This window comes from Oncorhynchus mykiss, chromosome 25, assembly GCF_013265735.2.
Source record: "Oncorhynchus mykiss isolate Arlee chromosome 25, USDA_OmykA_1.1, whole genome shotgun sequence".
In the NCBI taxonomy this organism is placed as follows: Eukaryota; Metazoa; Chordata; class Actinopteri; order Salmoniformes; family Salmonidae; genus Oncorhynchus; species Oncorhynchus mykiss.
In genome coordinates this window covers 6,487,472-6,499,977 of record NC_048589.1, presented here as the reverse complement: position 1 = coordinate 6,499,977, position 12,506 = coordinate 6,487,472, and the positions used below count along the sequence as shown (strand labels likewise).

The 12,506-nt window shown below is 42.1% G+C and overlaps 1 protein-coding gene and 1 long non-coding RNA gene across 2 annotated transcripts; both read right to left on the bottom strand.

Annotated features, from left to right (window-relative positions):
* Nucleotides 1-6,684: 6,684 nt before the first annotated feature.
* LOC118944297 lies at nucleotides 6,685-9,865 on the bottom strand. The gene is made up of 5 exons (XM_036962787.1): nucleotides 8,424-9,865; nucleotides 7,454-7,671; nucleotides 7,291-7,347; nucleotides 7,087-7,186; nucleotides 6,685-6,990 (listed from the first exon to the last, which is right to left on the bottom strand). The coding sequence occupies exons 1-5, from the start codon at nucleotides 9,154-9,156 to the stop codon at nucleotides 6,818-6,820; spliced, it is 1,281 nt and encodes a 426-aa protein (XP_036818682.1). The 5' UTR covers nucleotides 9,157-9,865; the 3' UTR covers nucleotides 6,685-6,817.
* A 70-nt stretch (nucleotides 9,866-9,935) lies between these two features.
* LOC118944298 lies at nucleotides 9,936-12,278 on the bottom strand. Its single transcript, XR_005039543.1, has 4 exons — nucleotides 11,324-12,278; nucleotides 10,820-10,932; nucleotides 10,601-10,679; nucleotides 9,936-10,418 (listed from the first exon to the last, which is right to left on the bottom strand). It is a non-coding gene; the product is annotated as an uncharacterized LOC118944298 (long non-coding RNA).
* Between the last annotated feature and the right edge of the window lie 228 nt (nucleotides 12,279-12,506).

Here is a 12,506-nt window from a genome sequence, read left to right as displayed (position 1 = left end):
CCCTGGCACTGTGCGGCCGTCCCATCATACTCCCTGGGAAGGGAGAGACGAATTCAACTGGAGCTGGATCCGGACGGGACCGGTAGAGATAACCCTGGTTGAGCTGGTCGAGGCGCTAGAGAGACAGGTCCATGGTCTGGACAAAGCGATCCATCATGGCACCGAGATGATGTAGCATAGCCACGTGTTCCTGGACGAGTTCCTGGACTCCTCTGACCAGGGTACCTGCTCCTGCTGACTCGATGGTAGGTGTCGGATACTGTTATGAGTGTGTATCGGAGGCGAAGTCAGGTGCAGGAGAGCAGAGTGTAGTGAACAGGCTCAATTTATTCTGGTTTAGAAAACAGCACAAAACTAACAACAAATGTGCCTAAAAACACGGAACATAGACAAAAATAAATGCCTGTAAAAAAATCCACAATATCCAAATACACGTAACACGAAACTATCCTACACAAAGACATGATGGGGAATAGAGGAATAAATACATATGAATTGATTGGGGAATGAAAACCAGGTGTGCAGGGAAAACGACAAAACAAATGGATACAACAAGGAGACAAGGAGAGGAGCTGACTTCGGCGGAAGTCGTGACAGTGTCCCTCTGCCCTCCAGTTTGACATGCTGCGCTCACTATCCACCACGCAACCCACAGTTAACCACCACGCAACCCACAGTTAACATGGAGGTCTTGTTCAAGGTCAGGAAGTTCACAGAGGACTTAGAGCAGGAGGGTTGAGAGGTCCTGATTGGCAGGGGCTTTACTACTTATTCAGTCTTTCCTATCAAGACCCAACTCCAGTCAAATAGTAGCTACAGTATTACAACAGTATTACAACACTATGATCCTGCATTGGCAAGAATGATGGAGCATTTTAACCTACACACAGTTGTGCAATGGAATTGTGGGATTTTTGCATATCCCAACTCCCCCTGAGACACCCACAAGTGCCTTGCTCAAGAGCACAGCGACATCATTATGTGTTTTCCTACTTTGTCGGCTCTGGTATTTGAGCCAGCAAACTTTCGGTAACTGACCCAATAACAGGCTCAAACCTTGAGGCTACGTGCCGCTCCTTTGAATGTAGGATGACTCCCATAGTGGGTCCTAAATCCAGGTCAGCAGCACTACATTGCTGTGTGTCTGTATAGTTGAGGGTATATTAGGTTAGTAAAACATCAATTCAGTTCTGGTCCCCGAAGGGATCTCGATGTTGTTACACTTAGCCATGATCACCAAGCTACCCTGACTTAATAAAACCTGAATTCAAAAAGAAAAAGATGTGCTTGTCATTATTTTTATTTTAACTTATTACGTATTATAGTATGCCCACATCTCTGTCCACAACTTTTGTGTAAGGGGCAGACTCTACAGTTCCAGCCAATAGGGGGTACTCTGGTGAAGCCCATGGTAAATAAAGTTAATTGGGAAGCGTAAGAATGAAAGACTAAAAATACTGTAAACGGCTGTTACCTGTGCTGACAGGATTAAAAGTGAAGTAAACCGTACTTTTCGCGTTGTAGTTTATATGATAAGCTCATTGGAAGGGTAACAAATTTGGAGGCACCGCTGAGATTTATTTTCATGTGAGCACCGGCCCATATTCCTGGAACGGACAACGAGTGAGAGACATTGGGAGAGTTGCTAGCTAGCTAACGTTAGCAGACTAACCACCTAACGGAGTGTAGCTATCTTGCCATTGCCTGCATTGTCGTTGTTGATACGTGAACAGGACAATATGAGTCGAGAGAGGGAAACGTTGTTGGATGAAATCTAAAAGAGTTTATGGACTTTAACTGAGGACAATTTACAGCACTTGTGTGTAGTTGTGGAATAGGAGGTGTAGATGACTGAAGTAAAAGGAAAGATTGATGGAAGATTACTGTGAAAAGGAGGATTTAATGGAATCAGAGGATGAGGGAATGTCTTGGCTGCTTCAACTGAAAGACGAAATCAAAGGAATATCGGACTCGACGCCAACGAGGCAAGTGGACAGCAATATGGAACGCCGATTGAGTCTTTGGTGCCAAAAAGATACACGTAAATAACACTATTTGAAGCGTCAAATAACACTCTTTGACACTTCAAATGAGCTTCTTTACCAATCAGGACCTGAATATGTCTTCACGTCACATCATAATTTAACAAGTTCATTCATTTTGTACGTGGTTATTACACATTGATTACACTCTCACTCGTATTTCATGTCACAACGATTCACCGGTACGTATGCTATGAGTGATAGATTTTGTCACTGATGATCACATTTGTTTAAAGGTCGTTTGGACTCCGCCCAAGTCTCATGTACTGATGAAAGAGGTTCACTCAACTTCTGTTCTTCCGATGTAAAATGAGCTAGCTTGTTAACAATAACAGCCCAATTTCTCGAAAACTGTAAATCTACCATCTCTGATTGCACCAGACTGCTGCTCACGGACAGAAGAGATGGACTTCAACTACCAATAGCCAGGTAACGTTAACTTAATGTTAGCTAACGTGAGCTATCTAACGTAGGTGTTGAGAGTGAGTGGTGTAACGGCTGCAAAAAAAGTAACTACATAATATAACACTGACGTTACCAAACTACCAACGGCGTTAGCTAGCTAACGTTGGATCTGCCTGCCATTGATATTGAACTGTACTCAAGATAGCTAGCCAAAGTTAATAGTTCATAATCTAACGTTAATTATGGAATCTATAAAACGTTAACTAGTTACTGCTGTACAGTAACGTTAGCTAGCTAGCGATGTTGAAAGAATATACTTTTTTTTAGCTAGTTTGTAGCTAAAGTACGTTCGTTAAAACTGCATCGCCTGTCAATGAACGGTTGTCTTCATGGGTCGGAGGCTCAGAGTTGGCACAGCTCGTGCCCAATCAAGACTGAAATATGGCACAGTTAGTCAAGAGTCAATGCCTGCAGGCCATTGTTACAGGATTAACAAATGATAATGTCATGGCAGAGATGAGAGTGCATCTCCAGAATATTAACACCAGTGATGAACTGTTACTTGAGAAAATGCAAATTGCCCAGGGCAATGAAAGCGAACGCATGCAAAAGGCCAGGATTTCCCGTAAGTTCACACCCACACGAGTGAACGCAGTACAGAGTGAGGATAACGGGGATAGCAGAGAGGAATGTGCACAGGCAGAGCCCTCACAGACCACAGTCTGAAAACAAAATAAGTATAATCCTCTCCTGAGTAAAATTGATGCGAGCCATGAAGCAACCAAAGAACTGACCTGTCAGGTTGCAGCATTAGTACAGTCAGTGCAGGGCCAGGGTGACCGTTCAGTTAGGAATCACTCCAACAGAAAACCAAGTCCAAACAACAGGGAGAAAATAAAATACAAAAGTTGTTATGAGACTGGTCAACAGACTGCCATCATTGCTACAAATGTGGCAGTGATAGCCATTGGGCAGTAGGATGTAGAATCAGGGGCAACGCACATCCATCGGGAAACGCCTGGGGGTCACAACCATGGAACCGGGAGTGACCTCAGATACATCTAGTTCCATCCAGTGTTGCAGTGGCTGCACTTCAAAGGTAGAGAGAATGTCAGAGTTGAAGTTGTGTTCATTGTGTCATAAAGCTGCCTATTGTTCCAAAGTGTGCCAACAGGATCATTGGAAACACCACCAACCTACATGTAAGATTGCCCGCAAGACTAACCACAACTCCCCTTGTCCCATGACACAGAGAGAGTGGGGGCCAACTACCCCAGCTACCACAGGACATTGTAATATAGCATAGCTCATTCGTGAAAAAGTGTTGAGTGTGGTGTTATATGGAGGGTGTAAAGACACATGGGCTCAGGTATCCATCATTACTGAGGAATGGAGAAAACATAATTTATTTGAACCGGACGTGAGAGTGATCTGGGGCCTGGACCTACAAAGTCAGGTTGTGAAAACATCAAAACGGCCATCTTGAAAAGTTAACATTACAGTAGTGAATACTACCAACATGACATCACCTTACAATGACAAACAGTGATAGGGACTTTACAGAGATTAGTAGCGTGTCACCTGGTTCCTGTGCCCAGTGGAGAAAAGGTTACTGTAGCACAGGTTCAGGACAGATCCCCACCGGAACCTGGCCCTGACAACTGCCAAATAGAGTGGTGGGACCCACCGGTAGAGGTTCAGCACTTGAGCCAAGACCAACAAGAATTAGTCAAACGGATGCTCAGAGAGGAATCAGCTGTTTTTGCCAAAGATGACAATGACATAGGGTGTATTGAAAATCTCAGAATGGAGATGTGCCACGCCCCTTGTATGCTGAGGTGAAAAGCCACCTTCAGGGGCTGCTGAACCAAAACTTCATCAGGAAGTCAACTTCCTCATACGTATCACCTTTGGTCTGCGTACAGAGAAATGATGGGATTTTAAGACTTTGTGTTGATTACAGAGGATTGAACAAGACGACTGTTCCGGACAGGCATACCCCGTATACAGGAAATAGTTGATGGTTTGGGAGAAAACTCATGGTTTACAGTTTTAGATCAAGGAAAGGCATACCACCAAGGCTTTGTGGGAGAGGAGTCCAGAAAATACACTGCCTTCAGCACCCCTTGGGCCTTATATGAAATGAATTTAATTCCCTTTGGCTTATCAAACAGTCCCTCTGCCTTCCAACGAAGCATGGAGGAAAGTTTAGAGGTAGAATCTGTGTATCATATTTGGATGACGTTCTTATTTTTAGTCAGTCATTAGAACAACATGGGGAAGATGTCCGTCAGGTACTAAGGCAGCAAAATAAATGGGGCATTAAACTCAGGGCTGATAAGTGTGACCTATTCAAGAATGAGGTCCGTTATTTAGGAAAAATAATTTCTGCTGAGGGTTACAGAATGGATGTTAAAGAAATTGTAGCAGTGCAAGAACTGGTAAACAGGCCACCAACAAACGGGAGAGAGTTGAAGAAACTACTGGGGTTTCTAGGGTACTATCGGGGTTTTGTACAGAACTTTTCACAACATGCTAATTGTCTCTATGACTTACTAGCAGTGAAGTCGGAGACCCCAGCTTCTGGGAAGCGAAGGACCAAGGTAGCTATGCAGTCGGGACAGGCTCTCCCCCATCAGAAAGTTATATGGGAGGATGCTCACCAGAGAGCATTAGAACACTTGGTGAGTGTGTTGACTAATCCACCTGTGCATGCTTACCCAGATTTCAAGAACCCTTTGATCCTGCATGTTGATGCCTCCGAAGAGGGATTGGGAGGGTGTTATACCAACGACAAAGTGGCAAACTGAGAGTCATTGGATATGGCTCCCGCACCCTAACTCAAACAGAGAGAAACTATCACCTTCACTCAGGGAAACGGAATTCTTGGCCCCCAAATGGGCAGTGACTGAGCGGTTCCGAGATGACCTATTTTATGCTCCCTCTATGACAGTGTACAGTGATAATACCCCCTTGACATATGTACTAACTACAGCAAGACTGAATGCCACCGGTCATCGCTGGGTGGCAGAGCTGTCTGACTTTAATCTCACACTGAAGTATCGTCCTGGAAAGATAAACACTGACTCAGACTTTCTGTCAAGCTCTCCTTTGCATGCTGAACATTACATGGAAGAATGCACAGAGAAACACTCACTTGGAATAGTAAAAGCAACACTCAATAATGTTCAGATACAACAGAATGACCGTGTAACGTGGATATCCACGGTCACACTAAGGCCATCAGTGCAAGATGAGCTGTCATGGTGGGGGCGAACAGTTACACACCGACACGGATACATTGGGGTCACCCATGACCTTGCCCCGCCGTTCAGCCCGGCAGAGGAGGCCCAGAGACATTCTAACCTATAACACTTTAGGGCTGCCAAGCTCTTATCAGGATACCAACTAGAGATGTTCTGATGTGTATATATTTTCTCATTTACCTTTACTAATCACAGAGTGATAATGTTTAGTGGGGGTTTCGTCTTTGCCCATAAAGGCAGACTGGACATGTCTAGATAGTTATATGGCTGTTAGGCCAGTTTTCTCTGTTGTTCTCGTGACCAGTACTTACATCTTCTGTTTGTTTTGAGGCCAGTGAAATGTTTGGAACACTTAGTTAATGCAGGGGGGGGGTGTTGTAAGAGGTTTAATACACTTGTATTCCAGCCACTAGGGGGTACTCTGGTGAAGCCCATGGGAAATAAAGAAATATAGTTTAAGTGAATTGGGAAGAGTAAGAATGAAAAACTAAAGAAAGACTGTAAACGGCTGTTACCTTTGCTGACATGATTAAAAGTGCAGTAAACCGTACTTTTCGCGTTGTAGTTTATATGATAAGCTCATTGGAAGAGTAACGTAAACAGGATGTACATAAATGGGCATAAACACGTGACACAGAAAATAAAAAAAGGACATTGAGGAATTCAAAATGAATCTAAATATATTTTGTTCTGTCTATGGAATACATTACATTTATATATATATATATATATGTGTATAAAATATACTTGTCTGTACAGTAAGCAAATGTAGGAAATCCAAAATTCACAAAAATGTGTTTTTGTAATGTGTAAAATAAAATATATGTGTATAATATATACTTGTCAGTAAAGTAAAGCATTGCAGAAGCAATAAGCATTGTAAATGATGATAGAACACATGAAAGTAATGTAAACATGAGGACACTAAGGAGAGATTTAATTCAAATATCATATTTTAATAGATTCCAACTCTGGGCAATTGGCCTGTTGGACAAAACAAAAAAATGTTAACATTCTTGCTACTTCAGCCATTTGCTATGTTCAAGTAAAATCTCAGTTAATGATGAATGGATACAATTTGGAAGGATTTTCCAGAGTCATACCTCAGTAGGGTAGAGTGTCAGGTGGCACAACCATTGGTGCCATGAGGTCAAAGTGTGAAGGAGGGAGCAAGCCAGAGAGCTGTCTAGGAAGCAGTCCAGGCCCATGGCTTGGAGGCTTTGAGTTGGTCCCATCATTGTAATGCATTGTAGGGTATCTGCTGCCCCATAGACCTGCTGGTAGTGGGAAAGGTGTTAGCAGATCACCAGGGACATCTATGATTGGCTGACACAGTCTTGGTTAAACCACATGTATTCTAAAGCAATATTCACCTGCTTTCATAGAGTAAGGATTCACTCCTTTGGGGACACTGCCAGTATTCCCCTGATATCCATATGTCCCCATCGGTGGAGGTGGTGGTACACACTTGTTCTGTAAAACACATCAACAATTTTTCCAAATTGTTGGTAATATTATCACAGTTGAAATACAATGGTTGTTCACTGTTTTTAATTTAATTGAATTTAAGTATGTACCTCAGCCTTGGGCTCAGTTTTGTTAACCCATCTGTGCAGAGTTGGATCCCAGACAATCTGAGGAAGAAGATATTAGCAATGTGAAGCAAGCCACAATTATTTTGAAACAAAATCCACTCAATTGTCTCTACACAGAATATAGTGTTAAGAACCAGTTCCTAACAGATCTGTCTTTGTCCTCAGGTAGATGAACCTCCTTCTTATTAGCTCTTCCACTCCCAAAGACCCAGCTGAGCCAGCCTCCACTGTTATTGTGAACAGCAGGGATCTCGGGCTCAGCCACCGGCCGGGTGCCAGTCTGGAACTGAGGGTTGGCATCGGAGTGTTCCGGCTTGGTGATGGACATCATAGCAGGATGCTCAACATATCTAAGTCGGACATCTGTAATAAGTGGGAGAAGTCAGGCCACTCTGCTCATGTCACCATACAGAACAATTACTGGCTGACAGATAGGAACGTCTTGCTCTGATACTCTGTTACAACCCAATCTTAACCTACACGCAGTCACAGGGATTACTGGGAGGTTACTCCAGGACTCTGCCATCGCATTGTTTTGGTTGCAAAATCAACAATTCCTTGCATATTATGTGAGGGCTTACAAATTTGACCAATCGCCAAACTATTTCTGCATAAAATAGTCACAATATTATCATTGTATAGAACTGACCCATTACCAGAGTACAAAAAGAGGGCTCGCAATTTCAACCAATCACCGCACATTTACTGCATAATATGGTTTAATCAAGCCACACGTCAACACAGTTTTTTCCCTTGTCAGCGCATTTTTGCAACAAATGGACAAAACAATTGCACATTGCTATGCAAAATGTCATAATTGTCGCTGCAAAATCTAGCATATTTATCTGCAAATATTTTTAAAATCCATGCGAATCCTGGAGAGATTTAGGGAGTATGAAAATGTATACACTCACTACTGTAAGTCGCTCTGGATAAGAGCATTAGCTAAATGACTCAAATGTAAAAGTAAAATGTAGCTAAACCTGTTTTATGTAGAAAATGCATGAAAGTATTACAGATATACACTCACATGAGCCGTACATTTAACCTATCACAACTTATTCTCACGCTATCACAATGGTCATTTCTTTACTAATTAGGTAAGGTTAAGTGACCTCTTCTCTTGGAATAGAAATCCACAGGTGGAATACACGCTCCACCATCCCATTTCCACAGTGGTGCCACCATGGGGATGATGGGAGGTGGTTGTGGATGATTGTTTTCATTCTTCACAGGGACACTGGCTGTGAGGAGGATCTCCTCCCTCTCTGCAGGGACACTAGCCTTTGGGACGATCCACTCCCTGTGCGCAGGGACGCTGGCCTTTGGGAAGATTCCCTTTCTCTGCGCAGTGACACTGGTCATCAGGAGGATCAACTCCCTTTGTGCAGGGGTGAGTTGTGATGCTCTGAGCATCTTATTCTTCTGCGCAGTGATAGAAGCTGCTGGAAGAATCCCCTCCCTCTTTGTAGGGATGAGGACTGGTGCTCGGAGGATCCCCTGCCTATGTACAGGGATGAGGCCTGATGCTCTGAGGATCTCCTCCCTCTGCGCAGTGACACTGGCTGTTTGGAGGATCCCCTTCCTCCGTGCAGGGATGAGGCCTGATGCTCTGAGGATCTCCTCCCTCTGCGCAGTGATGCTAGCTGCTCGGAGAACCCTCTCCCTCTGCGCAGTGACACTGGCTGTTTGGAGGATCCCCTTCCTCTGTGACGGGATGAGGCCTGATGATCGGAGGATCTCCTCCCTCTGTGCATAGATGCTGGCGGCTGAAAGAATCCCCTCCCTCTGCACAGCAACTTCGGCTGGTGTGATGATCTGAAGGTATAATATAGAGCATATTGTCATTCCCTAAAAAATCAACTCAATAGGAAGGTGTTCTTAATGTTTTGTTCACTCAGGGTAGACTAATCCCTAGCATATACTTTCATTTGTATGTGTACTGATACTGCAAATACACAAATTATATTAATGTTATCTACAATATATTATAATACCATAAGCCTCCCTGCTGCAGGGGCATTTCCTACTACAATTTTAAACAGATTTTCTTCACTTTAGCAATATTTTGTATCTTTGTTAATTTTCACATTTATTGTGTTTGGAATGGCACTGTTACTATAGCATTTGATGTAAGTATGTAGGACAATTACCCATAATGCTCACTGACTGAACATTCAAAATTACCATGGCAATTATTGACGCATTCACATGCCATCAGAAGCTTGGAACCTCAGAGTTAAAGTGAATGTAAGTTATTAGCGTAGAGCTTCCTACTGGTTGATTCTGATACTTCACAAGTGGGAAACTTGAAATCATCATTCCATAACGAGTTAGCGAGTCAGAAATGTCAGAATTTCCTAGTTCCAACTTGAAGGGCCTTCTATGATGCAGGACAGATCAGTAACCAAATTATTTACTGTGCCCAGTGCCCACACAGACGTTTATGGTCACACAAGTTGACACCGGTGGATTCAAAATGAGTAGCCTAACAATTATTTATGTGGCCCCAGTTACATTTACAACCAAGATAACCATAGACGGGAAGTTGACAATAGCTTATTATTAGTGTAAATAAATTGTATTTCTATGGTTGCAGTCCTCAAAGATTGAATTGCGTTGAATTGAATTAATCAGATCCAATGATTTACCGCCTGTAGGGTGGGGTAAAGCTAGTCGTTATTATTATAATCACCATCTCAATCATTATCACCATACCATCATAGACTTATTCTTCTGTATCTGAGACTCATCTGACACTACCTTAGATATGGCAGTCTGCAACTCAATACACTGCCCCTGCATGGTGTTCAGCGTCCCCTGCATGTGGTTAATCGACTGCTTAACATCGTTCAGCAGGATCTGAATCTCAAGCCTGCAGGAAATCAGGTGGTTCAACATACTGAGATGACGAGAGGCTTCAGACCATGCCCATTGGACCATCTTTAGGATTCTTTCCCACTTAACACCAATCTTATTAGGAATGTAACTTTGTGCAGAAGATGTTACTATAGTGTTATTTAGAAGAAAAAAAGTGTACTTTGTCAGGCGCCAAAAGGATGACGGGATGTCTCCCTGCTCCAGTGAGCTCTGCTGGCAGGTCTTGCTCACTGTTGGGAGGAACGGGAGACAAATTAGAGGAAAAATATCTATGGTTGTTCCGCAATGAAACATTCATGGCATAATGGGATTTGTCCTTCCCTGTGAAAAGAATAACAGCAGCTGGGGTTTACTTTCTCACTTTTAGATAATGTAATACAATCTTTAAACCCATCAGAAGTGTAGTGCTTACCTCCATGAAAATATTCAGCCCTGTTATTTTGGGCTGCATTGTCCCAATGTTGACCACTAGTTCCAACTTGTGATGAGGTCTTGATGAAACGATCAAGTCAACATTTTGTTAGACATTTCAGAGATAGCATTAACAATTGTACATGAGACAGTGCTTCCAGATATTGAGGTATCTTCCTTCTGAGGTATGTAAAAAAAAATCTAGTGTGTGAGTACTCACATGAAAGGTATCCATGATTCTTGATTAAGCCAATCATGTATGTGATTACCATCCTATGGGTCAGGAGCAGGAATTATTGCTACACAGCTTTCAGGCAACTTTATGTCTTGGGCCTAGATGAATCATTGAAATACAAGAAATATTGTGAATTTGTGATGCATAATTGCATTGTAATTTGGAATATTCCATCAAAGTTGTTTGTTTTGACAGTCAAAACAACTAACTCTTACGATTAATCACTTGAGGTGAGTAACATGAATTGACGGAAATAGCTATTTTATATTCTGACCTAGACACTGACTTGTGCAATGCCTAATGCTTAATCTTTGCATGTTATTGGCTTATCATAGTATATAGCAGAGGGTCTCATAGTCCAAAAACAGCATTGGCCATTGGACTGCTCAGTCAAAACAACAAACTTTTACGGTTAATCACTTGACTGGAGTAACTTGAGTTCGGAACTAAAACATTAAAAGTAGGCTATAGCTTGACTCATATCCTTACCTTGGACAAGCGTATCTAAAAGGCCTATCCAGTCGTGCGTGAAGATACCTTTAGGCAGATAAAAGCGCGGGACGGTTTGAGACACGCTCGGTATTGTGAATCTGTCACACTGATATAAAAGCACGTTTTCATTTATAATTTACACTGTAGAATGACCTGCAAGCCAATCAGAATCGAGTTTTAAACAATACGGTGGGTTCCATGGAACGTCACAAACATATTCGGCCACTTGCGTCACAGATTGCATTCACTGAACATGGGTTTAATAGCTATATTGGCTATATGTACATTATATGCACATCGTATTGTATTGAGATTACATGTACTGCCCCACTGAAACTATCTAGCCTAATCCTATGATGATCATGTGTCAAATGTCAGAATCATGGCACATGAAAACATAATGAAATTGACTGCAGATTATAAAATTCACTGTGACACAATAAACCCACTGGGCATCAATGTTGTTTCCATGTAATTTCAATGAAATTACGTTGAACCAACGTGAAATAAAAATTGAATTGATGTATGTGCCCATTGGGAAGTGATCCATTCGAAATTATTGAATACATACAGTATTATAAAGAAAGACGTAAAAAAATTGCATCGGAAAAACCTTTGAAAAAGTCTCATTTTACATAGGTAAAATGTATGTACGCATTACTGTAAATCGTTTTGGATGAAAACGTCTGCTTTCAAATCTGACTCTCACACATATTTACAATCTCGCGATGTTTATTTCTGGCGCTCTCACGTTTGCGGGATTTTGTTTAGTAAATGATGCGTTGGAGCAATGATGCGTTGGGCAACCCATACGTAAAATGTTTGTGCAAATTACTAAGTCGCTTTGAATGAAAGCATCTGCTAAATGGCACATATTATGATTATATTGTTTTAACAACAGACCTACAATGTGAAAGTCTATTTATTTTTCTTTTTTACCTTTATTTAACTAGGCAAGTCAGTTAAGAACAAATTCTTATTTTCAATGACGGCCTAGGAACAGTGGGTTAACTGTCTGTTCAGGGGCAGAACGACAAATCCCCTTGTCAGCTCGGGGATTTGAACTTGCGCTAGTCCAATGCTCTAACCACTAGGCTACCCTGCCGCCCCATGAATATTTCAATATTTGTGTTGGAACTTGACATCAGTTGGAAAGGCAGCACATGTATCTGTTTATGTT

Excerpts from the sequence above, each read along its gene's own strand:
- LOC118944297 (XM_036962787.1), bottom strand. The coding sequence starts at position 9,156 with ATGACAATATGCTCTATATTATACCTTCAGATCATCACACCAGCCGAA. Across the intron at positions 7,672-8,423 it reads TTTCTATTCCAAGAGAAGAG|ATGTCCGACTTAGATATGTT; the intron begins GTCACTTAACCT and ends CACTTATTACAG. Across the intron at positions 7,187-7,290 it reads AAACTGAGCCCAAGGCTGAG|AACAAGTGTGTACCACCACC; the intron begins GTACATACTTAA and ends TGTGTTTTACAG.